At 41.3% G+C, this 21200-nt stretch overlaps 5 protein-coding genes across 12 annotated transcripts; 2 read left to right on the plus strand and 3 right to left on the minus strand.

The window, feature by feature from the left end:
* Positions 1-41: 41 nt before the first annotated feature.
* Positions 42-1759, minus strand: uqcc2 (ubiquinol-cytochrome c reductase complex assembly factor 2). The gene is made up of 4 exons (XM_080000371.1): positions 1487-1759; positions 1010-1084; positions 387-453; positions 42-225 (listed from the first exon to the last, which is right to left on the minus strand). Exons 1-4 carry the CDS (start codon positions 1622-1624, stop codon positions 107-109), a joined length of 399 nt encoding a protein of 132 aa, XP_079856497.1. The 5' UTR covers positions 1625-1759; the 3' UTR covers positions 42-106.
* Positions 1674-3897, plus strand: tomm6 (translocase of outer mitochondrial membrane 6 homolog (yeast)). 5 transcript variants are annotated; one of them, XR_013844154.1, is made up of 4 exons: positions 1674-1889; positions 2423-2553; positions 2639-2662; positions 3661-3897. XR_013844154.1 is itself a non-coding variant. In XM_080000372.1 (3 exons), exons 1-2 carry the CDS (start codon positions 1786-1788, stop codon positions 2517-2519), a joined length of 201 nt encoding a protein of 66 aa, XP_079856498.1. In that variant the 5' UTR covers positions 1674-1785; the 3' UTR covers positions 2520-2553; positions 2639-2971. The 5 variants fall into 5 exon arrangements, 2 of the variants coding, with proteins under 2 accessions (XP_079856498.1, XP_079856499.1); XR_013844155.1 differs by having other exon boundaries at positions 2423-2549; XR_013844156.1 differs by lacking the exon at positions 3661-3897 and adding an exon at positions 2786-2971.
* cUnh1orf74 (chromosome Un C1orf74 homolog) lies at positions 2998-3897 on the plus strand. Its single transcript, XM_080000367.1, has one exon. It carries the CDS (start codon positions 3014-3016, stop codon positions 3803-3805), a length of 792 nt encoding a protein of 263 aa, XP_079856493.1. The 5' UTR covers positions 2998-3013; the 3' UTR covers positions 3806-3897.
* sirt4 (sirtuin 4) lies at positions 3898-6639 on the minus strand. Of its 3 annotated transcripts, none has more exons than XM_080000366.1 (5): positions 6527-6639; positions 5872-5941; positions 5457-5789; positions 5065-5359; positions 3898-4954 (listed from the first exon to the last, which is right to left on the minus strand). In XM_080000366.1, the coding sequence occupies exons 2-5, from the start codon at positions 5928-5930 to the stop codon at positions 4802-4804; spliced, it is 840 nt and encodes a 279-aa protein (XP_079856492.1). In that variant the 5' UTR covers positions 5931-5941; positions 6527-6639; the 3' UTR covers positions 3898-4801. The 3 variants fall into 3 exon arrangements, with proteins under 3 accessions (XP_079856492.1, XP_079856491.1, XP_079856490.1); XM_080000365.1 differs by having other exon boundaries at positions 5872-5951; positions 6527-6622; XM_080000364.1 differs by having other exon boundaries at positions 5457-5941.
* A 980-nt stretch (positions 6640-7619) lies between these two features.
* On the minus strand, positions 7620-16038 carry sxph (saxiphilin). 2 transcript variants are annotated; one of them, XM_080000351.1, is made up of 17 exons: positions 15873-16038; positions 14004-14167; positions 13755-13854; positions 12424-12600; positions 12061-12223; positions 11873-11937; positions 11563-11720; positions 11272-11458; positions 11007-11155; positions 10814-10904; positions 10658-10705; positions 10378-10560; positions 9945-10092; positions 9764-9846; positions 9469-9653; positions 9190-9294; positions 7620-9075 (listed from the first exon to the last, which is right to left on the minus strand). In XM_080000351.1, the coding sequence occupies exons 1-17, from the start codon at positions 15925-15927 to the stop codon at positions 8959-8961; spliced, it is 2178 nt and encodes a 725-aa protein (XP_079856477.1). In that variant the 5' UTR covers positions 15928-16038; the 3' UTR covers positions 7620-8958. The 2 variants fall into 2 exon arrangements, with proteins under 2 accessions (XP_079856477.1, XP_079856476.1); XM_080000350.1 differs by having other exon boundaries at positions 9190-9376.
* Between the last annotated feature and the right edge of the window lie 5162 nt (positions 16039-21200).

Consider the following 21200-nt stretch of genomic DNA (forward strand, 5'->3'; position numbering starts at 1 on the left):
TAATATCCGCAGCCTGTCTATTCTCAGGAAGTGAGGCTCTGTTCTGCAATTAAAAACTTTATTTCTTAACAGAGAACAGAGGAGGAAAAAAACAGGAGAGTGAAAGTTATTTTTCAGGAGCTTTCTCTGGGCCGTCTTCTGGTGACTTTGACGAGAAGCGCTCCATTAATGTTTTCCACAAACCCTTCTTCTCTTCATCCATCTGCTGCATCTGCTGCATACTGCCTACAAAGAACAACAAGTAGAAGTCGTTCTCGTGAACACATCTTGGTAGACTGAGCGGGAGCCATCGCTTATGTTATGAATTGTAAGTGTGGTGCATTAAGAACTCTACAGGAAAGGGGTGTGTGAACAACGTATACCACATGCAATTTTGGGAACCTTACCTGACAGAAGCAATTTACATTCTTCCACCGTAACTCCAGTGAAGCTGGTGTCCCTTACACGAGGGAACTGTTGCCGAACAAAGAACAAAAAAGTGTTTGCACAGAATAGATTTGACTTTTTTTTCCAAGAATATGATATTTAAAAAAACACCAATGACATAAAACTGTTCATGTTGAATCAAAACCAATTAAAACTTTTTAAGCAAGTCTTTTGGAAATGTTCAAACACACTATTTTTTCAAAAAGTTTCCTGAAGTTGATTTGGACAATGGACTCAATGCGCTTTTGTGCACAGTTGTCCCTTATTTTGCTTGAATCTTGCTTGTCCAAAAATGATGTGACATCGCAAAATGATGTAAAGAACTTGATTTTGACATCTCTGGCAAGCGTTGTGGCCTTTTGACATTAACATCCAAACTGTTATTTTTCTCAATTACTACTGTCCTCAGTTACTATTACTGTTTATCTATGAACTATTTTTTTGCTACATTTCATTATTGATAGATAAGCTATACGCTTGATCTACATGCACCTTATTTGTGTATTGGTCTAAATCGTAAACTTATGTTAAAGACTCTAATTTTACATTTTGATCAGTTCACTGTCTGTTAAAAGGTACTTACTCGTTCTCTGTATACATTACTGTTGATCTGGGCCAAACTTTCATACATTTGGTCGCACTTCTCTGGATCTGAAATCTGAAGATAAAAAAAAAAAAAAAAAAAAAACAGTTGAGACATTAACTAGAAAAAAAAAAGATTCATACCGTAGATTGATATAGTGACACCCATGAGGGTTCTGGAACGCATTTAGAAACGCTTTAACCCTGTTGCCTAGAAAAAAAGAAAACAACAGACGGCAAAAAAAAAAAAAAAAAAAAAAGAGAGAGAGAAGGCTGAAGGGCTGAGGATAATTCGACATGTTCGACATCGTCACGCTCCAAAGGAAAACAAATCTCCACGCAAGTAAACATCATTGTATGGACGGGCCACGTTTGTATAAAACTCATATATAGTCTGTGTCCATTATTTAAACAGGTTGACCTCGGAGTAAGAGCCCTGTCACAGCGGTCTCACCGCCAGCCATTCCAAAGATAGTACCTGTGTGTTTTCCCCTTCTCGGAAGGCCTGTGCTACTCTCTGCCGGAGAAACGTCCCTAAATCGCGTCCCTTCTTGTACTCGTCCCTCGGCCATTCCTCGCAGAGCTTCAGAAAACGACGATACCGCGTAGCCGACATGGTTTGGTCCACAACGTAATTGGCCTTGAACCGACACGGGTCTGGACTTTACGGGACACCGTCCTTGTCCGACACCCAAAGTCCTCCGACTTGGCCCGTGTTGTGCGCGGCCCTCGGGTTCCGGGTCCTAACGGCGTGGCCACCAGCGAAGAAGAGACGAGATGAGTGGCGGCGCTATCAAAAAAGGCTCCTCGGGGCCGGCGGGTGTGATTCAGTGGATCGGCTCCGCGTGTAAGTTCGCAGCAGACAGAAACGACTTCAGAAGGTGGGTTTTTGTCACCTCCCCCGTGCGTGAGTCCTGTCTATGATCCAGCGTCGCCGTGTTTCTCCTTGAGCCCATGAACCAATAGACCACAGGCTAGGCTAATGCTAACTGCCAAAAAATATGATCTCCAAAATAATTTCAATTGCCACAGATTTTTCCACGTGTTCAACAAAAATGGAAAAATCGAGCCGTTTATCCTCATACAAATTTGATATCTAAAAAAAGAAAAAAAAAAACCACACGATTAGACATCGACTTTCAATGCACCGTGTAGCATCAGTTCACCAACAGGAAACAGGCCTATTTACAACCAAGGTGTTAATATTACAGATATATAACTTCATATTTGTCGACATTTCCTTCAATTTTAAGTTGCTGCACGTATCTCATACGTTTACAATCTTATGCGTCTAGGAATGTTAACATGTATTTTTTTATTACAATCTGTTTCTTTCAAAGCGACTTTCATATGAATAAAGTGTTACATTTAAAAATGTCCCAGTTGAAATAAGTCCATGTCCCTTTGTTTATAGGAACCTATTGGTCAATTTGGGGTTATTTGCAGCTGGTGTTTGGGTTGCAAGAAATCTTTCAGATTTTGATCTGATGTCCCCTCAAGCTGTGGCATAGCTGAGCTGACAACTAAACCAGGATGGCTGTGTAGGTACGTCTACTGATCGAAATCCAAGATTGATTTGTTAATATCAGTATCTATGTTTGTCTTAATGTTCACCATATTCTTTCCTTAGGTGTGATGCAAGGAGAAGCAGCAAGTAAGGGAGGAAAGAAGCAGTATAGGGGGAGAAGTTATGTCATCAACTCTGATCATTTAACTTTAAATTCCGTTTTTATACTATAAATGGCATTTTTTTTTTTTTGTTTTCTGTTTGTTGTAGGTGTCTGAAAAAGTTATGTCATCATTAAGAAGACAATACCTGACTGTGTTGAATGATCTGACATAAAGTTCATCAAAACATTTCTGTAGTCCTACCATTAAATATACTGTTGAAGCTACTCACACACATTGTTAAATGCTGAATTGTTATCTGGAAAACAAATAACTGAAGCTCTTCATCTTGGCATATTTGTCTATATAAATCATTTGTATTGTGACATTCGCAGTTATGTCTAATCGGACACTTTTTGATGCTGCTGCTCGAAAATGTTTGTTGGTGGGAAGGAAATCCCTCCCTGTCACTCTGAGTATGGACCTGGCCGCTCAGGTCTTGGCTGTTGACTTGGGCTTAAAACCAGCGCTGCTTTATGACAGTAACTGTGCCAGTGTAGAACAAGTACAGCAGTATTTGATCTCACTGCAGTCTGCCCATCTTGTGTCCGAATCTCTTATTACATTGGGTATAAATGATAACGCCCTCATAGTCAACCCGGCTATGATAATAACAAACCTAGAACGGGTGCTGCTTGCAAGCCCTGTGACTGTGTTTAATGTCTGCCACTTGCTCGAAAAGCCTATTATTGTTGCCCCTTTAAGTGGAGATTTAAGAGGCATGATACAAGATTTACTTACAATTTTAAAACAATATGTGCAGGTACCCAATACAAAGAAACTTAGTTTAGATGGAGATGAATCCAAGAATTGGAACTTGTGCACGTTATTTGGATATTTACTAGGCTACCCTGTAACGTACTGGTTTGATCAGAACAAAGGCTTTGAGAATTGCCTTGCAATGACACCACTGATGGTGATTAAAGCTTCAGTTACATGGAAAGCAGAAACTGACGTACATAGATGTTGTCTATATTCCTTTAGCATCCCAGCTCTCCTGCATCAAGAGACTGTTTCCACACTGGAAAACTGGCACCTTCAACTTAAAGACAGATTTCATCAGCAAACTGTCTTATGTGATCTTATTCTTCACCAATCCATTGTAACGCTGCCCGCAGTCTGTCTTTGAATCAATCATAACATTAAAAACTTCCTTGAAGATATATATATATATAAAATGTTGGTTCACTGTACCACTGTTAATAAACTTACTCAAACACACAGCTGTTAACAGTGGTTTATTTTAAAGTCAAATTCATATCCCTCTTGAGTAGAAAGCAGCAGTAATCCACCAAGTTGATTGATATGATGAAACAATCCCATATATCAGTGTTCCACTACTTGAGTTGACTCCTTGTGTGGTCTCCTTTAGCAACTCTATTGACACACTCGGATGGTGAAAACATTTATTTCAAGATTGGCCAAAACTATAAACCTTAAAATGAATATTAACCAAATGAGAAATGAGTAGTACCCTAATAAATATTTTTAGTTTCTGTGAAACAAAAAATAATACAACAACCAAATAACACATTTTCATAATATAAAACTTTGCTTATACTTTTCTGGTGTCTCTTTACTAATCATTCACCCTAACTGGTCTTCAGGTGGACTTCGCACCTTAAAGTTGTCATAGAGAGGCTTAGTGAATTTGAATCACATTCATCATGATGGTACATCGTTTTGCAATTGAATTGAGTTAAAAATCTGGATAAGACCTATTTTGGGGGAGTTGGGGTTTCATGTGAATAAAGTTCCAGCCACACAATACCTTGAATTAATATTTTAACAATTCAACCAATTATTACATTGTACTTTCAAAGTCTGATCTTGATTAAATGTTATATCAACAATATAAAGCAGCATATCCTCCGTCATGAGATTTTGTGCGTTAAAATGCTACATCAGGATAAAAGTCTCCACAGTGTATTGCACAGTAATTTCATTTTCATTACACATTTTTAATACAATAATTTCTAACTTGAGTGTTTGGTTAGCCCCAGGTATCCCTTTAATGGATTGTTATACATAACAGTTCCTAGAGACTTTTGAGGTAGTGTCAACAGCATTTTGTGAGACAAGTGCTGAGAACTTGCAACATAATTTCTAAATCCCTCTTTCAATGTCAGAGAGGATGGATGATTGGAAGCACCTCACCGCAGCGGGCATTCACTTTCAGTTCTGCAAGGTGGTCTGCTCTTGTCGGTCCAATGTTTAAGATCCCAACTGGAACTTTCCTGTCGTTTGCTGCTAGTAAGAACCTGTATCCCGAATATACCTTGGAAATGATGAAGAGGAGCCAAATTAATTTACTATGTACAATTCATATTTCAGCCAAAAAGGGTATAAAGTCCTGAAATATAATCTAGATTAGAGAAAAGAACCTACCTGCAGCGAAGACCCAGTAACAAGCACTGCATCTGACTCTGCCAGTCTGTCATGCACAAACTGTACTATTGCTTTATTTACGCTGTCTCCAAAAAATGTCACTTCAGGCTTCAGTATTCCTCCACAATCCTTACAAGAAGGAACTCTAAATAGAAGAACCTGCTCGTCTTCCAGGAGGACATCCCCATCGGGTGCAACAGCCCCTGCCTGAGCTTCCCAGTTAGGATTCAGTTCGACAAATCTCCTCTGCAGGTCCTCCCTTGGTGAAACAGAACTGCAGCCTAGACAAATAACTCTTGGAAGGACATGCATACACACAATGTTTAGTTTTCAGCCAAGCGGAATCTGTACAGTTGACATGAAAATGATCATATGGGACGTACAACGTTTACCTGTGCGAACAGCCGTGGAGTTCGGTCAGTCTTTTTTGTCCCGCCTTAGAATGAAGTGCATCCACATTCTGGGTGACCAGCCAGTGCAACCTCCCGATCTCCTCCCAGTGCCGAAGGGCCTTGTGTGCAGAGTTGGGTTTATGGGATGAAAACTGTGGCCACCCCACATAGTTCCTTGCCCAGTAGCGCTGACGGGATTTTGCACTGCGAACAAATTCTGCATGCTGCATGGGACGTCGGTCAGTGCGGGCGTAGAGCCCGATGCCCTCTGAGCGGTAATCGGGGATTCCAGACTCTGTGGAGAGGCCGGCGCCGCTAATAACAAAGAGGCGTCTAGAGCGGGACACAAAATCTTGTAATTGTTCCAGAACTTGGGCGTCAATGGGTCTGGTAGCAGGGATAAAGTTCTGCAAACCTGCCGATGCTGTGACTGCCCTCATTCCTGGCGCTGTGTTTCGCGTAAGGGGCCTCCATGGGATCAGCATCTAGAGAGAGCTGGAAATTAGGATCTTACCAGAGAGTCAAATACTTAGGGCTGTCACGATCAAGACATTCTAGTTGAGAATTGTAATACAAATAATCAAAATGAAATTTATGGCATTATCTTGACGCCAACCATAACAGTGACCCCCCCCCACAAAAAAAAAAAGTGTCCATCCATTGCAGAAGCGTAATTTATTGGCACTGAATTTTGGAACATAAAAATTCAGGCGCACGGTTCATTTTCTTCAATGCAACCGATGGAAACACACTTAACACACGTTGTATTTAAAGCAACACTTCTAACAATGGCTTCTGGTTTGACGAATGAAACGATTTTCCAGGAACTCGGCGATCTGCTCAAATCAATAGCTGCGACCGTGTACTATTTGTGACAGCCCGAGTCCTATGTCCACACGTGGAGAACCACCTTCACGCTGAACTACGCGGCTTGACGAAGTGAAATGAGCGTCAGGGCAGATAGCCATTTATGCTAACCATATAAAACCAACAGCTGATATAATATAATGTGACATTGCCATGTTGTGTTTAACTTCACGCAGACAACGAGCTAAAGTTAGCGAGCATACCTTCACGGGGAATAACGCACAGGGCGAAAGTTAGAAACCGTAAATAGTAACAATAAAATCCAAGTTATCAATCTATTAAATAACACCGGACAGCCCTCCTGGGCCGAGTGACGTACACACACCGGAAGTGTGAAACACTATACTGCGATCCAACAACAGGAAAAAAGATTGGAACTCTGGGAAATGTAGTCCAGCTCTTGGAGACGTCACAAGCCGTATTGAGAAGACCAAGCAAAAAAAAAACCTACGATGTTGGAAGATTTAAAGTTATTTATCCACAAATCTCATTAACTGAGTTATCCAGAAGACAGGAGGATTAGGGAATTACTGAAACTTACATTATTAGATATTACAGGTAGAGTAAAGACCAAGACCAGTATCTCGCCATTCCTGTTTTTGTGATTCTTTTGCGTTTATAACAAATACATATTATAATAAATTATTTCAATTTTTTTTTGTAGCACCACAATTTCCCACTGGGAATGAACAAAGTATAGATCTATCCATCTAAATATACAATCCTGATAATCGATATATATATATATAAATATATATATATATATATATATATATATATATATATATATATATATATATATATATATATATATATATATATATATATACACACACACCTCAGACTTTAGGTACATTCGGTGGCTTTTGACTTTTTTCCCCGCATCATTTGAAAGTGAAGACTCTTTAATAACTAAAATAAAATAATAGTGACTTGTTAATAACAAGGGTGCAGCAAACTCTGTTTCTGAGATAATCACCTTCAAAGTTTTCCCCCACACTTGGCTTCATTCAGCCAGCACCCAGAATGCAAATGGTTGGAGGACCAACAGAGCCGCATGGCTACTTGTCACATGGCCACTTGACACCCTGCTGAATGGGGCAATCTCTGCATTGTTCTTGTGTTTTGAGGAGGAAGGAGAAGGAGGTTCCTTTAAAAATGCCACAGAAAAACAAAACAATTTAATTATGGAGTGAATAAAAGCTAGGTTGATTTGTTGTAGTTTGCTTTACGTAATTAACAAAGTAAAAATAAAATAGTACTTATAGTGCAACTATAAAAGGGAAACAAAAATCCTTTTGAAAACCATGAGGTCTATTTATGGTGGGAACCTTCATTTATAATATACAGGAAGTCCAAGCACAATACATTTCATTTTGGAACAACTTAGATATTTACAGTATATACACATAATTTCCTTTGCATTTTCCCAGCAGTCAAAGCCAGTGTCAACCTTTCTGAAATAATATCCGTCCAACCCAGGCATAATGTGCTTGCAGTGTTTTTCTGACTGATATTAGAAGAGCTGTAATTAAAACCCACGCACAGTGCAAGTGTATTCTTAACAAAGCCAAAAAATTTAAGACAGTCTGATAATCTGTTTCCCACAATAAAAAAATACAATACCTCCACATTTTTACACTGATTCTCGACCCAAATTGTATTTGCTGTAAGATTTAAAAAAAATTTATGATGTTATATAAAGATGAAGTTAATTCAGGTTGAAAATAACCATGAAATGGAGCACTGTGATGAAATGATGTTGCTCTGAAGAGGCCTCAATCATAATCCGGAGGATTTGGAAACAATCCATCATATTCTTTGTTGTGCCTTTACATTTTCAGACAGATAATATTGTCAGAATCGTACAGTGTGAACAATATACATGGACAATTCCTGAAACACCCACTTAGCTTTGAGACATTGAAAATGCTAATACTGATGCCGTGGAACAATAAGGATTATAGTTTGGATTATACGGGATTAATCCTTGTCTAAATCAATTGACCCTCTTCCAATATATGCAAAGAATATAACTTCATCACTGTGCTGTCTGCGCTGCGTCTTGCGTCCACACTGGTCTTGTCTTATAGGGGGCCCATTATGCCATTTTTCACCAAGTTAGTATGATTTCTGAGGTCCCAAAGCATGTTTTTAAGGTATTTTGTGCTGAAAATACCACTGAGATTATGCCATTCGAGCCATTCTAACATGCGCCCAATCCATCCTGTTTCTGTTTGCGGAAACACAGCAGCCTATACTCTATGTATAGACTTTTAAAATTATTTTTTAACATTTCCATTGTCTGCAGGAATATGTATTAATCCCTCTTTCTTTTAAAAGATTTGTTTGTTTGTTGAATTACTCAGATGGGGGGGTCTAAATGTTCCAATGTGTCTAAATGCTGCGTAGTACTGAGACACAAATCGGAACGGCTCTTGTCAGGACATGTCTTCTGAATTAGAACGCTCACAAAAAACTGACTGAGTTGTCTTACAGTATTTCACAGTTTGTGTGTTAGTAGGCCCATCAGAGACAAAAATGTACATATGTGCACAAGAACTGAAAAAGTGAGCTTTGCATATTATGATTCCTTTAACATTCAGCAATATTAGTTTGAATCGTTATGTTAGATTTAAATGTGCCGCAGAGATATGAGTGAAGATTTCATTAGCTGACAGAGAGAGTCCGGGTTGGTTTCCTCTCTATTAGAATATGCTGCATACATCCTGGTTGCAAAACTCCAAAATATCTGAGATGGGAAATAGAACAAAAACAATAAAGTATGTTGTTATAAGGATGTATGTGAAGTTAACTAATAAATTGAATATAGATGGAAATAATGCAAATTAATCTGCATTCTTACCAGAATGTGTGCAGTTAAAGACTGTTTCTGCATGTCTGTAGAAATCCTCTCCAAGGATGGTGCGGTAGTCCATGTGGCTGGTATGGACAAAACACTGGGTTGCATCTTTGAACAGAAGGTCACTTTCACCATATTGCTGAGATTGAAAGAGTTTGAATTCCGACTCTGGGTTGGCCGCCAGAGTCTCCTTTGAAATAAACATTCATATATTCAATATCATTGTTTGCACGAATGAAATTAAGAAAGTGTTGGGGTTCAAATGGTGATTATGAACCTTACCTGGGACTTCATGAGGAAGTCATACACTCGAGCTGTGAGAACTGGTCGCGTCATAATGATGTTGGGTGGGATGAGTCCCAAATTGCAGCTGTCCCAGTCTGACAAGGGAGCGCGTCGGCCATCACCGCACATCAGCTCAAAGTCAGAGGGCAGCCATCCTTCTGCCCAACCGGTTGAAGCCAAACCTGGAAACAACATCCAAAGCCAACTATGCTGTGGGACCCTGTGAGCACTGAAACCAAATGGAACAAAGGCGTGGAAGAGCAGCAAATGTGCATGATAGTGCATTTCTCACTGAGAATGTTTGCCTCCAAATTGTGGTGTTCTAGAAAAGCTACATCTCCATAGCTCTTGCCACTGGCATCTCCAACCAAACACCTAGTGTATAGAAAAGAAAAAGATTCAGAATTAAGTTTGAATATTCAACATTCTGTATTGTGCAGGAATTGGTTATTCCGAGGAGTCGTCAGCCTTACCTCAAGGCTCCCATATTGCCATAGTAGCGCTCGTTGTGGTTGTCAGCGCAGCGTTTGGTGGCGGCCTCTCCCACACCTCCCATACACACCTTGCAGAGACTCCCCTGGGAACCAGGAAGGCAGCCCTTCCAGAAAACGCTGCTGTACACTAAGACAACACACAGGGAAATCAACACGTTTAGATTAGAAGCACTGAGCTGATTCAGAACATTTCCAAAACGGCTAATGGTGGAATAAATGTCAGAAGCCATGGGATAATGAGTATAAGAACAATTCTCCTGTATTAAACAATATCTATTAAATAAAGAAGGTCCATGTAAGGTAAAAAAAAACAACAACAAAATATTGTTGAACATTTATAATACAGTGCCTTGTCATACAGAAACATATAATAGTTAATAGTCCCGTTAATGCATCCACACTGGGACAGAACCTTGGTTTGGATCGCAGGCGAAGCTGTCGTTCCGCTCAAGGTTCAAGTTGTGTCTGTACGGCAGCAGCCAGCCGGCCGGCCCGTACATGTGACCGTGACAGGAGCGGCGACCTCCGAGGTTCCCAATGAACATGTTTCTGCTGGAGCGCTTCACAACTGCCACGCCCGCCACTGGCGGCAAGACTGGGGGACAGATCGGAGGGATGAATGTAACAAACAACAATCCCACAAGCTTGAAGGAAAATTTAAAGCCGGACATTAAACATCAGTCATTCATTACCATCCATCTCTAAGTGGGTTGCTCCTTCCGCAGGGTCACATTCCTTTCCTGGGTGAAACAAAAGAAAAACACAGCAAGTAATGTGCCCTTGTAACAAAGTAATGAATGCATGTGTATTTATTCTACAGAAAGGACTGTAGTTTTAACAAACTATACCATAATATTCAGTTACTACTGGAACAAGGCCGCATTTCCCTGCGATGAACGAATGTGTGGCGTCGAGTGAGACGGCATCCACCTCATCTCTCTGTGGAACATTCAGCACTTTGTCATGTTAGTGTTTAAGACTAAGAATAAAAGAGGTGTGTGGGTGTGGAAACTCTCTCACCAGCCAAACATTTGTATTTACCTTGATCTTTTCCACACAGTCGCTCATTGAGACGGCTCGAACACACACCAGAGGGTCGGACTTTATACTGAGGGCCCACTGCTCGCATTTCTTCTGCTCTGCAAGGCTGATGCAGCACCACCGCACGACACTGTCCTCCAACGAACTACCTTCACATGCACACGCACACACACGCACACACACACACACACACACACACCTCTGTCAGAAACAGAAGATCCAATAAAATCCAGAATAACACCCAAAAGAGACTTCCAGTAAGTACCTTCATGTCCGAGGCCTTTGAGCAGAGCCACGTAGTCCAGACCCAGGACCTGGCTGACGTCCTTGACGTCCGGCAAAATGTGGAGTTTCTCTGTATCGTCCTTAAAGAGAAGGTCGTTTTCCTCAAAAGAAGACGAGTTAAAGAGCTGGAAACGATGTTTCTCTCTTCCCCGATGCCCAAACAGCATCTAGAATACAAAAAAATAAAAAATAAAAAAGACGAATAACAATAGTAAACACATGTATAGAGCATGGTGTGAGCGTCGTACACGCAACATTTTTTTTTTCTTACCTGTACAGCCATGAGAAATTTGCGAGCAATCTTGCAATAGTTGTGTCTCGTGACCATGCCCCCTCCTGGACCACGTCCAAGATTGCAATTCTTGTAATGGCTAAGAGGGGCGAGTGTGCCATCTGTGCACAGTAATCTGAACTCATCTCTTTCACTCTCTGTGAAATATAAAAACACGAGACGGGGGATCAACTTGTGAAAAGGCTTAATTCTCAAAACTTTAATAATATAATATAACATTTGATAATATTATCGGTGGAATTTGTGTGATACTACAACTAACCGTATAAGAGCTCAATTAGTGCGTTACCTTCGATACTTGCGAGGGCTAAGTGGTCCACAAATGCAACGTCTCCAGCCCCCGTACGGAGGCATCTTTGATGGACGGAAGGGAAGAGTTTGTAACAGAGAGGGACTCTGGTTCTGGGTGTATGTTTTAAATACGCCAGTCATAAATCGCCAATCACATGTAGGTCTATAGCGTACAGTGATGCGTACCTGAGTGCCCCATGGCTGTTGTAGAAGGGTTCACTGTGAGATGTCTCGCAGTGGTAATTCCGCTGGGGGATGTACGACCTCTGACCCCGACACAAGGCGCACAGAGGTGGCGCCAGAGCAGCTGCACCGGGAACACAACTGGCACTGAAGAAGTTAGAGACATCTAGAGAACGGAGCAGAACAATTTGTAAGAAGCACAGAAGAACAGGAGCAAAGAATGTCAGATCAGATGTGTGACCAAGCAAAACAATACACATAAAAATGTAATCAGAAAACGAAGATATGATTCCATCGTAATGTCTATATTAGGTTCTTCTATTCCACTGCCTATGCGACTCTGCCCAGCTCAAAGGGAAGCCTCACCTTGGCTTAATGGCCGCTCCTTCGTCCAGGTCAGGTAGTTTTGGGACAGCAGGAATCCGAGTGGAAGACTCCACCCCGCTGTCCATCGAACCCCACTGTGACAGCTCCTGGTGCCCCGCAGGGAGCGAATATCCAAGCTGCCATTTCTCACCACAGCCACAGACAGAATACAGCTACCTGCAATAGTTTGCAGGTCAGTTTGCACATAGAATGACATGGATATACATACTGACAAATTAAAGGAAAAACCAACATGTCCGGCAACTTGGGCAACCATGAGCAGAACAGCATCAATGAGTCTTGGCATAAATTGTACAAGTCTCTGGAACTCTACTGGAAGGATGGTACACCATTCTTCCAAAATATATTCACAAATTTTATGATGAATATGATGGTGGCGGAGGGCACTGTCTGACACATCGGTTCAAAATCTCACATAAGTGTTCGATTGGGTTGAGAGCTGTTGACTGGGAAGGCCATAGCACATGATTTACATCATTTTAATCCTCAGCAAACCATTCAGTGACCCCTCGTGTGTGCATCTGGAAACAAATGTTTCAGCACAGAGCCGATCACTCAGAATAGCTTTGTACGGATTTGCAGTGACTTAGGAGGACTTAGAACCTTCTAAGGAGACAAGTGGACCCAAATCGTGACCTAACAGGGCCACCAGACACTGTACCCTTCTCTAGGTGTAGGCCACACATGCAATCGTCCACTGGTGGAGAACATGGTGGAATATGACTCATCTGACCATATCACTTTTTTTGCACATCTCTGCAGACCAGTGCCTGTGGTGTTTTCAACACTGAACTCATGGAATGAGGGGTTTATCTGCTGGAACCCTACTGTAATATCCCTCTCTACGTAGTGGACAGTTCTCGCTGACAGTCTGATCACATCCTTCACTGACATTCTCAGTCACCTGAGGAAGAGGTGCTCTTCTGTTTTTCCTAAACATATCGCACTAATGCACGAGCATCACGGTCATCCAATGTGCGCTTTCGACCACAATTTCCAACCCTGTTTGGTGATGTCTTCTGAAGCGCCTGAAGCTCCTGAAGCTCCTGCCATCCTTGCCCCAATAATAAACCCTTTTTTTTTTCAAAGTCACAGATCTTTTCTTTTTGGCATCTTGATCCAAAATCAGCGTCAACGGGGGCTGCTCGGCATTTTGATACATGCCACAGAGCATGCACTTCACCTGTATGAAAGCACCTGCATTCGTTATGTTTCTACACTCATTTATTCAGGTTTTTCCTTTAATTTGTCTCCTGTCTGGTGGTTCTAAGCGCGAGAAAAGTGGATCAACAATGTAATCGTTAACTTGCTTTCGCTATAGATCTCCCTGGCGATGGCGACCAGGTCAAACTGCTTTGCAGCAGAATAAACCTCTCCTGCGTCCAGCGTCACCAGATCTGCACGGTTTGCCTGACAGAGTGATCAGAGTATGCACCGCCATTTTAAAACATCATTTCATCCAGTATCACCTTAATTCAAATATATACACCCACATACATATATTCTAAGTACATATATCTCAATGCTTCACAGGCTTGTTGGATGACCGGTTGGCTCACCCTGATCTTGTTGATGCAGTCTGTGGTGCTGTACGCTCGCACACATGAGAGTCTGGCAAACGCCGCCACGGCGGCTGGAGGCAGCGCGGCCACCAGAGCCTTGGCCAGCTCTGCACACTTCCTCTGCTCAGGATCCGACACTGTACACCACCGCATCTTCTTAGCTGTGATGCAGGGATTTTGAAAAAGAACGATGAATAAACCTTGCAGCTGAAAAGCTTTGAATACACTTCAAATCATTGTATTACGTTTGTAGATGAGCTGGTTTGCATGTCATCTTGGGCTGATCTTTGAGTACATATTTGGGTCTTTTATTTTAAATGCTGTGCCTTTTACGTCCCCACCACAAATTTGGACAAATGTTAACTCAAAAGGTGTTTCATGTATGGTCAAGTGTTATTAACTATAAATATAATGATATGGGCTTTCAAGTTGTTGTTTTCTTACACTTCAAGACCTTTGGTTTAAGAGGTTTTATGTGATTTTTGCCATATCCACAGTGGCAAAATCAATAAAAACATATAACTTTCCAAATAATGGATATAATTTCATTTCATTTCATTGTTTTTTTTAAATCATAAATGTACAACTCTGTGCAAAAAAATGTGATAAATGTGAAGTTTTGTGTTTGTATCTGGGGATCACCCTGTTGAATACTGTCCCTCTAAAAAAAGAGAAAAAAAAAATCGACATTCCATTCGACTTCAATAATGACTTTCATGATGTGGGAAATTTAACTGTGATGAGAAACACGACTTTCTACATTTCTAACGATCTGATTGAGATGTTTTTATTAAGTGCGTTTGGTGTGTTTGAACAAAACCTGTCCACCCTGTTAGGCTTAGAGTGGATTGATATTCTCTTCGAAAATTATTCTGTTGATAATAGAATAATTTCAAAATGTGTGTTTGTTAAACATGTCTCAATGTCTTATTTTAATGCTAACTTTAACTCAGAATGTCCACCCTTTTATTCAACTAACAGGGTGGACATAGTAATGTTGACTTTAACATGATTTGCTGCCATAGTTTTGTGTTTGAGGCCATTTTGGGTCGTGGCCCCACTGATGGCAATCGGGCCACGTGCCAGCGCAAAACACATCGAACCTTCATTTTAATGAATGAATGAGATTTCATTTGTTGGTGTTTTGTCCACCCTATTCTGTTGCTTGCTTTTTTTTAAATTATAGTTTAATTCCATAAACAGATATCAAGTATATATTTGTAGTTACTTACAAATATAGAGGAGGTCAATTATACATGCTACAAAAACTGAGTAATTCCTATCATAATTTACTTTTATTTAGAGAAGAATGAGAATGTGTCCTGTTCTCATTAAATGCACGTTTTACTCAATAAATGCGGTTTTAAAATTATTTCAATGTAATATCTACATTGGAGTGAGGGACATAATATTTTCTCTGAAAAAGTAAACAAACATGTTCTGAAAAAACATTTAAACTTATGTCTATGTCCTGAACAGGGTGGACATATCCTACATGTCATATGTTAATATACCTCAATATATGACGATTTAGGTGCCTGAGCTCATTGTTTTTCAGCAAGTTAGATATGTACTTGAACTTGAACATGAACTACTTTATATAATAGAACACTCAGATGTAGGCACACTTTATTTTTTTTAAAGTTTAAATTCAAATGGCCCCGCGTAAAAAAGACCCATTTTTTCTTTTATATTAGCTTGCTGAAAAGAACAAGTTTTAACATGTTATAATGACAGTTTTACTTTAACATCAAAAAGCACACAAATAGTAGAAATCGCAAATATTTGTACTTGTACTATGTTCAGTAAGCCTCATTATAACCGCTTGAATGAATGTACAAACTGAAGCAGGATGTTTACACTTACCATTAATAAAGGAGATACAGATGAGATAAAGCAAAATGGCATGAAGTGATCGCATTGTGTCCTCTTCTCAATCAAATACAAGAATGTGTCGTGATATATTATACCTGGAGTGTGGATACACTTCTTTCAGTTAAAACTAGGATTTTTCAGCGTACCAATTGTCCGAAGGATTAGAGCGAAGAGAAGGAGTGGAACTATGTGAAAAAGAAACTTGAGCAAGAGGGGCTCTTCTGAAAAGAGTAAAGCAGATTTTTGCACACATATGGAAGATATTTAACACCGTCTGTCACGTGGACCACTCATCAAAACAGGTTGGTCAATTTCCACGTGTGGACTAGAGGTCCGGGTTTTGGGACATGACTGGTGTCTATTCATGGCCAAAATGACATCACGTTAAATTTTCTCGAGGATGCCAGCTGTGGTATTGGCAGAAAACTCATTTTTAATAGCATTACATAATTTATTATTACAACCAGACGTAGTACGAGGTACAAAAAAAGAACATACTTGAAGAAGATAATACAATCCAAAATAGAAAAATAAACATTACAAAAGTAGGGAGTAGCTATTCGCTGAAATATATTCCGTTCAATATTTGATATCCATGAGAGTGTGACGCCGCCCCTTGCGGCCACCTGCACGAGCTCCTCGTGTCGTTTACGCACATTTTAGTATTTCCAGTATTTTTAGAGCTTATTGTGTGTAATCACAGGGTGTCATGACATTTCACTGCATATATGTAAGACCGTATGTATATTTATGTGACAAATAACCTCTTGAATCTTGAATCTAAAACTGAAATCTGACAAGATAAATATCAATTCCAACAAGTAAATGCCTTCACAGCTTTATAAAAAAAAATAGTGCATTAGTTAAAAGGTCCTGTTGTGTTGTGGACAATGACCTGACATCCTCCGCTGAGAGCGATGAATCCAGGGCTGTTCATGAGAGCGTATGTATGTGACAAATAATCTCTTGAACTTGAACTTGAACTTGATGACTCTCGCAGCGTGGAGAATCATTACTGTTTTGTGATCCTCTGTTAGCTGCCCAAAAACAAAAACAGTTGATGTTAAATTGGTGCCATTTCAAAGCGTAGATTGTAAATTTAAGTAAATCTTCACTGCACATATGTTTGAACCTGAGTGCAGTATATGTATGTGACATATAATCTGTTGAACTTGAACTTGAACTATAAATCTACTCTCTTAAACTTTACAGACCCAAAGATTTATGATTCAACAGATGCCTCAGAAGAATGCATGCAAGATTTAGGCCGTCAGCAACAAGCGTGCCTGCGTGTCACAATGTGTGCGCTGTGTCGGTTGACTGGGTCTCACCCTTTTCGTGAGTCACGAAAATTCATCTTTTGAAACATGTCCCGGAGCATGATTGTCCAACTTTTTTCGTGCTCCAAAAGTAAATTTAAATCAAATAATTTGAATGGGGAGATTTTCCTTGACCTGAGAAGCGTGGGGTGGGGGTGGTGCATGGATGTAATTTACAAAATAAAAGCGGAATACTGGTTTTGCCTTTTCTTTCGTGAATATTCTATTAAATTCAAGGTTGGGCGAGAAAAGTGATATATGGCCATGCCCTCAGTATGAATTTTATTCATAGATACAATTTAACTGGATATTAATGTCAGCGTTTGTGCACCTGGCTGAAAATGTGAATGCAACCATCAGCCAGTGCGGTAAACATTTCCATGGTAACAGTGAACTCCACAAATCAGAGATGGCACTGTTAGACTTAGGATTGTGGGTAGTGTAGTACTTCTCCATGACGTTGAGAAAAACATGTTTTTCTTAAAACAAGGTTGATATCATACTGACTTGTGGATTCTACAGGAGCAAAAACAAATTATTATATACATTATATATGTGGCAGTGCCCCTGCCACACGCCCCCAAGTGGCTTTTCTTGGGCTTCCCGACAAAGAGACACAGGCAAGGATGTGAAGATCAATCCTGTTTATTGACAAGATGTAATGTGCCAGGAACAGATGGAATGGTGTCATGACCAGAGCTCATGAGAGCTGTGCGTGTGGGAATGGGTGATTTCACCCGTGCTTATCGATTGCTCTGAGGAACAACAGGTGCACAGCCACCCCTTTTGCTGCGCCCAATTAATAGACTCAGGACAAGTGTGGAAAAGTAAATACATCCACTAAAACACTGATTGATGCCCAAACATGGGTACATTTGCTTTTCACAGATCATTCTGCCTATATTTCATAAATTAAATCAAATGTTAAGTTTTATTGACTGCATTAACTAGTGTTTAATAAGCTGCACAGTATTTCTTTTCCTTTTAAATGTATTCCAAAGTATCATGGAATATTATAAATACTCTCAATTTGAGTTTAAAAAGGTTTGGTGGGTAAATAATAATAATTTTGTCTTGCCAAACAAGGCTGTCAATGCAGATAGTATGGTCTTTTAAAATGCATTCCAATTCATCATGGAATAGAAAATATAGAATGTACATTCAATAAATATAGAATAAGGACAAATACATATTTCATTGTTATTATTAAAAAACTGTGATGTGGGTAAATAAACTAAAACATATTTTTAACGCATTTTAAAGGATCATTGAATATGATTAATTAGAGAAAAGAAAAAAGCTTTTATTTGGCTTAATCAACTCCATAGTTCATGGTGGACTATAAATAATATAATGTTAGAAATCTTAATCCACACACTACGGAGCACATTACTTCCATGTACTTCCAACAGCTGGCTTGAAACCTACAGGAGCAATGCAAGACTCGAGAGCGATTCATTCTTAGCGAACAAATCTTTTACTCGGGAGTCGGGAGCCACTCTGCCAAAAGAGTCAAGCTATAGCAAAGCGCAGCCACCAGGGAGAAGTGTTGACCTGGGCTCAGAGTCACATCCATCAGGGTAATAGTTGATGAATGATTGATTTACATTAAATATATCATTATCAAGAATGCACCGTTAAAATGATGGCCTTCTATAGGAGCCACTGAGTGTTAGTATCAGTCCAGCTTTGTTTTCCTGTCATTTGGCACTTTTTAACTTGCATTTAATTGCCAATTGCTAATAGCGTCTCAGTTCCACACATTGTTTTTGTTCATCAGTCTTGTTACAGGATACTTTCAGACATTGGAGGCTTAGAACAGTCAACACTCTGAAGGAGAGAATAGGCATGGCAATAAGGCAATACAGCACCACAACTCCAATCTTCTTTCTAGAGCTTTTGAGGCATTGAAGACTCACCGCTACCAATGCCAGAAATACAAGGTTCTTACCACCACATCTCAAAGATCTCTCTTTAGCTGTGAACATGCTGACATACTACCTCATACCATTTTTATTATGATTACTCATAGGCCATGAAACAACAAGGAATATTGCTACTCAGACAGAAATGCTGCCGGACGTACTTTGACCAGTGGAAAATGAAGGTATGTTACCCCTCCTTTACAATGTCTTAATTAAACGAGAAGTTTACAGACCATAAATAAATGAGATGAAAAAGCCAAGATGGCCTTTCCCCTGGCTTTGTTTTAGTCTCTTCAAGTGCAAGAAAATAAGTTTATAACATGCCTTTTCTGAGCATGATGTAAACTCCTGGCAGGCACCTGATCTTTCCCTTCCTTCTACTAGCTGCAGAGCAGGAGGCATGAGTCCGAGCAGACGGAGCAGGCGCTCTGGCACTGGGCCCTCAGTCTCCAGGCCAAGGTTACACCTGCACACACACCAAAACAACTTATTTTAAAACAGTGTGAAAAGAGTAGGGCTCAGTCTTTTACCAAATGAACAAATAATACAAACTGCCTTCACGCTTGGTGCCTATAGTTGTACATTTGGCTCACTGACAATCAACACAAGCACTGCTTCAGGTTCCAAATTTGGCATCATATGTTACAGAATTTCTTCATATTTGAGGATCAATGCAATTCTATCAGTATCATGAAAGTATTTAATTTCAATTCCCAACCCCCTATGCACACCATACTGTACCTTTTTTCCTGAGTGATCTTATTGAAACATTGTGCAGAAGTGGTGTTGTATTAGGCCTCAAGGTGTTGGGTGTGTATGTTGTAGGTGTTGCATGCATGGAGGCTGTGGGCCGCAGTGCGGCGCAGGAAGAGGATTCTGAAAATATAGGCAGTGTTCTACAGAGACCACCTGCTGGTGGAAGGACTGACCTACATCCTCATATACAATACCCATATGAACAGCGTCAATGCCAGCCAGGGTCCACCCTGCCAGGAGCAAGTTAGTGTGTGTGTGTGTGTGTGTGTAAGATGTCCACTGGTGAGTGTACATGACTTATCCCCATTGGCATTTGTGTAGAAGGTCGGCATTATGTCGCGGCGCCTCGAAGAAGGGGAAGGTTCCCCGAAGCCCCCTGAACTCCGCAGCCCTGTGGACACCCTACCCTACGGCTGCAGGAAAGCCCCAAGTACCCTGCGGCCACAGAAGACCCCCGGGCCCCCAGAGAAGCCAGGGGGCCGTGGAGCAACCCCCACGCCCAGCCCCGAGGAGTATGAACCAGTCCCAGGGAGCATGAGGAGACCCTGCACCCCATGGGCGCATACATACAACCAACCCCCAGGTGCAGGCACAAGTCGCAGCCGCCGGCACAGAACACGGGCCACGGGCGCATGGCACAGACCGCGGGCCCGGATCCCGGCCCCAAGGCGATAGACCATCACCAGGTCCATCGCCGTGGGGCCGGGATCCGGATCAGGTGTTCCCACACCTTAAACAAAAATGTCCAACAAAACAGTACTGGTCCCCTTCCAGGGGGCCTAGTACAGCATGGTTTATTGCTGACCCTCCCCCAGGGCAACGAAGCACACTACCCCCTCCTCCTTTCTGGCGTGGGGGGCCTCAGTTTCTGTGCTGGCTGGTGGCAGTGTAGCCGTTCTTGGCTGTTGTAGGGGCTGCTTGAAGGGGTGGCCGGGCAGCTGGGCTGCAGGATGGTCCTGGCTGTGGCTGCTGAGTGGAGCAGCTAGCAGTTGCTGCGGCTGCTTTTCCCCTGGTCCACTGCTGGACATCCAAGGTGCGGCTGCTGCCAGTCGGACGAGGGCTGGTGCTGTGGCCGGCCGTTGACCTGCTGGTGGCTCCAGTGCAGCCCTTCTGCGTGGCTTCCCTATCCATGAACTCCCCATTAAGGCGCCATTGTGGCCGTTTTTCCCTGCCACATGCCACCCGAGTTTCCTTTTCAGGGAACTCCCGACAAAGACACAGACAACAGAGTTGAAAACACACCAGTTTATTGTAGCGAGTGGGCAAGCTGGAACAAGCCCAGAGCAGTCAGTCAGTCAGTCTCTCCCCCCCCCCCCCAT

The sequence above is a fragment of the Zeus faber genome (genome assembly GCF_960531495.2).
Source record: "Zeus faber genome assembly, chromosome: 5".
NCBI lineage: Eukaryota > Metazoa > Chordata > Actinopteri > Zeiformes > Zeidae > Zeus > Zeus faber.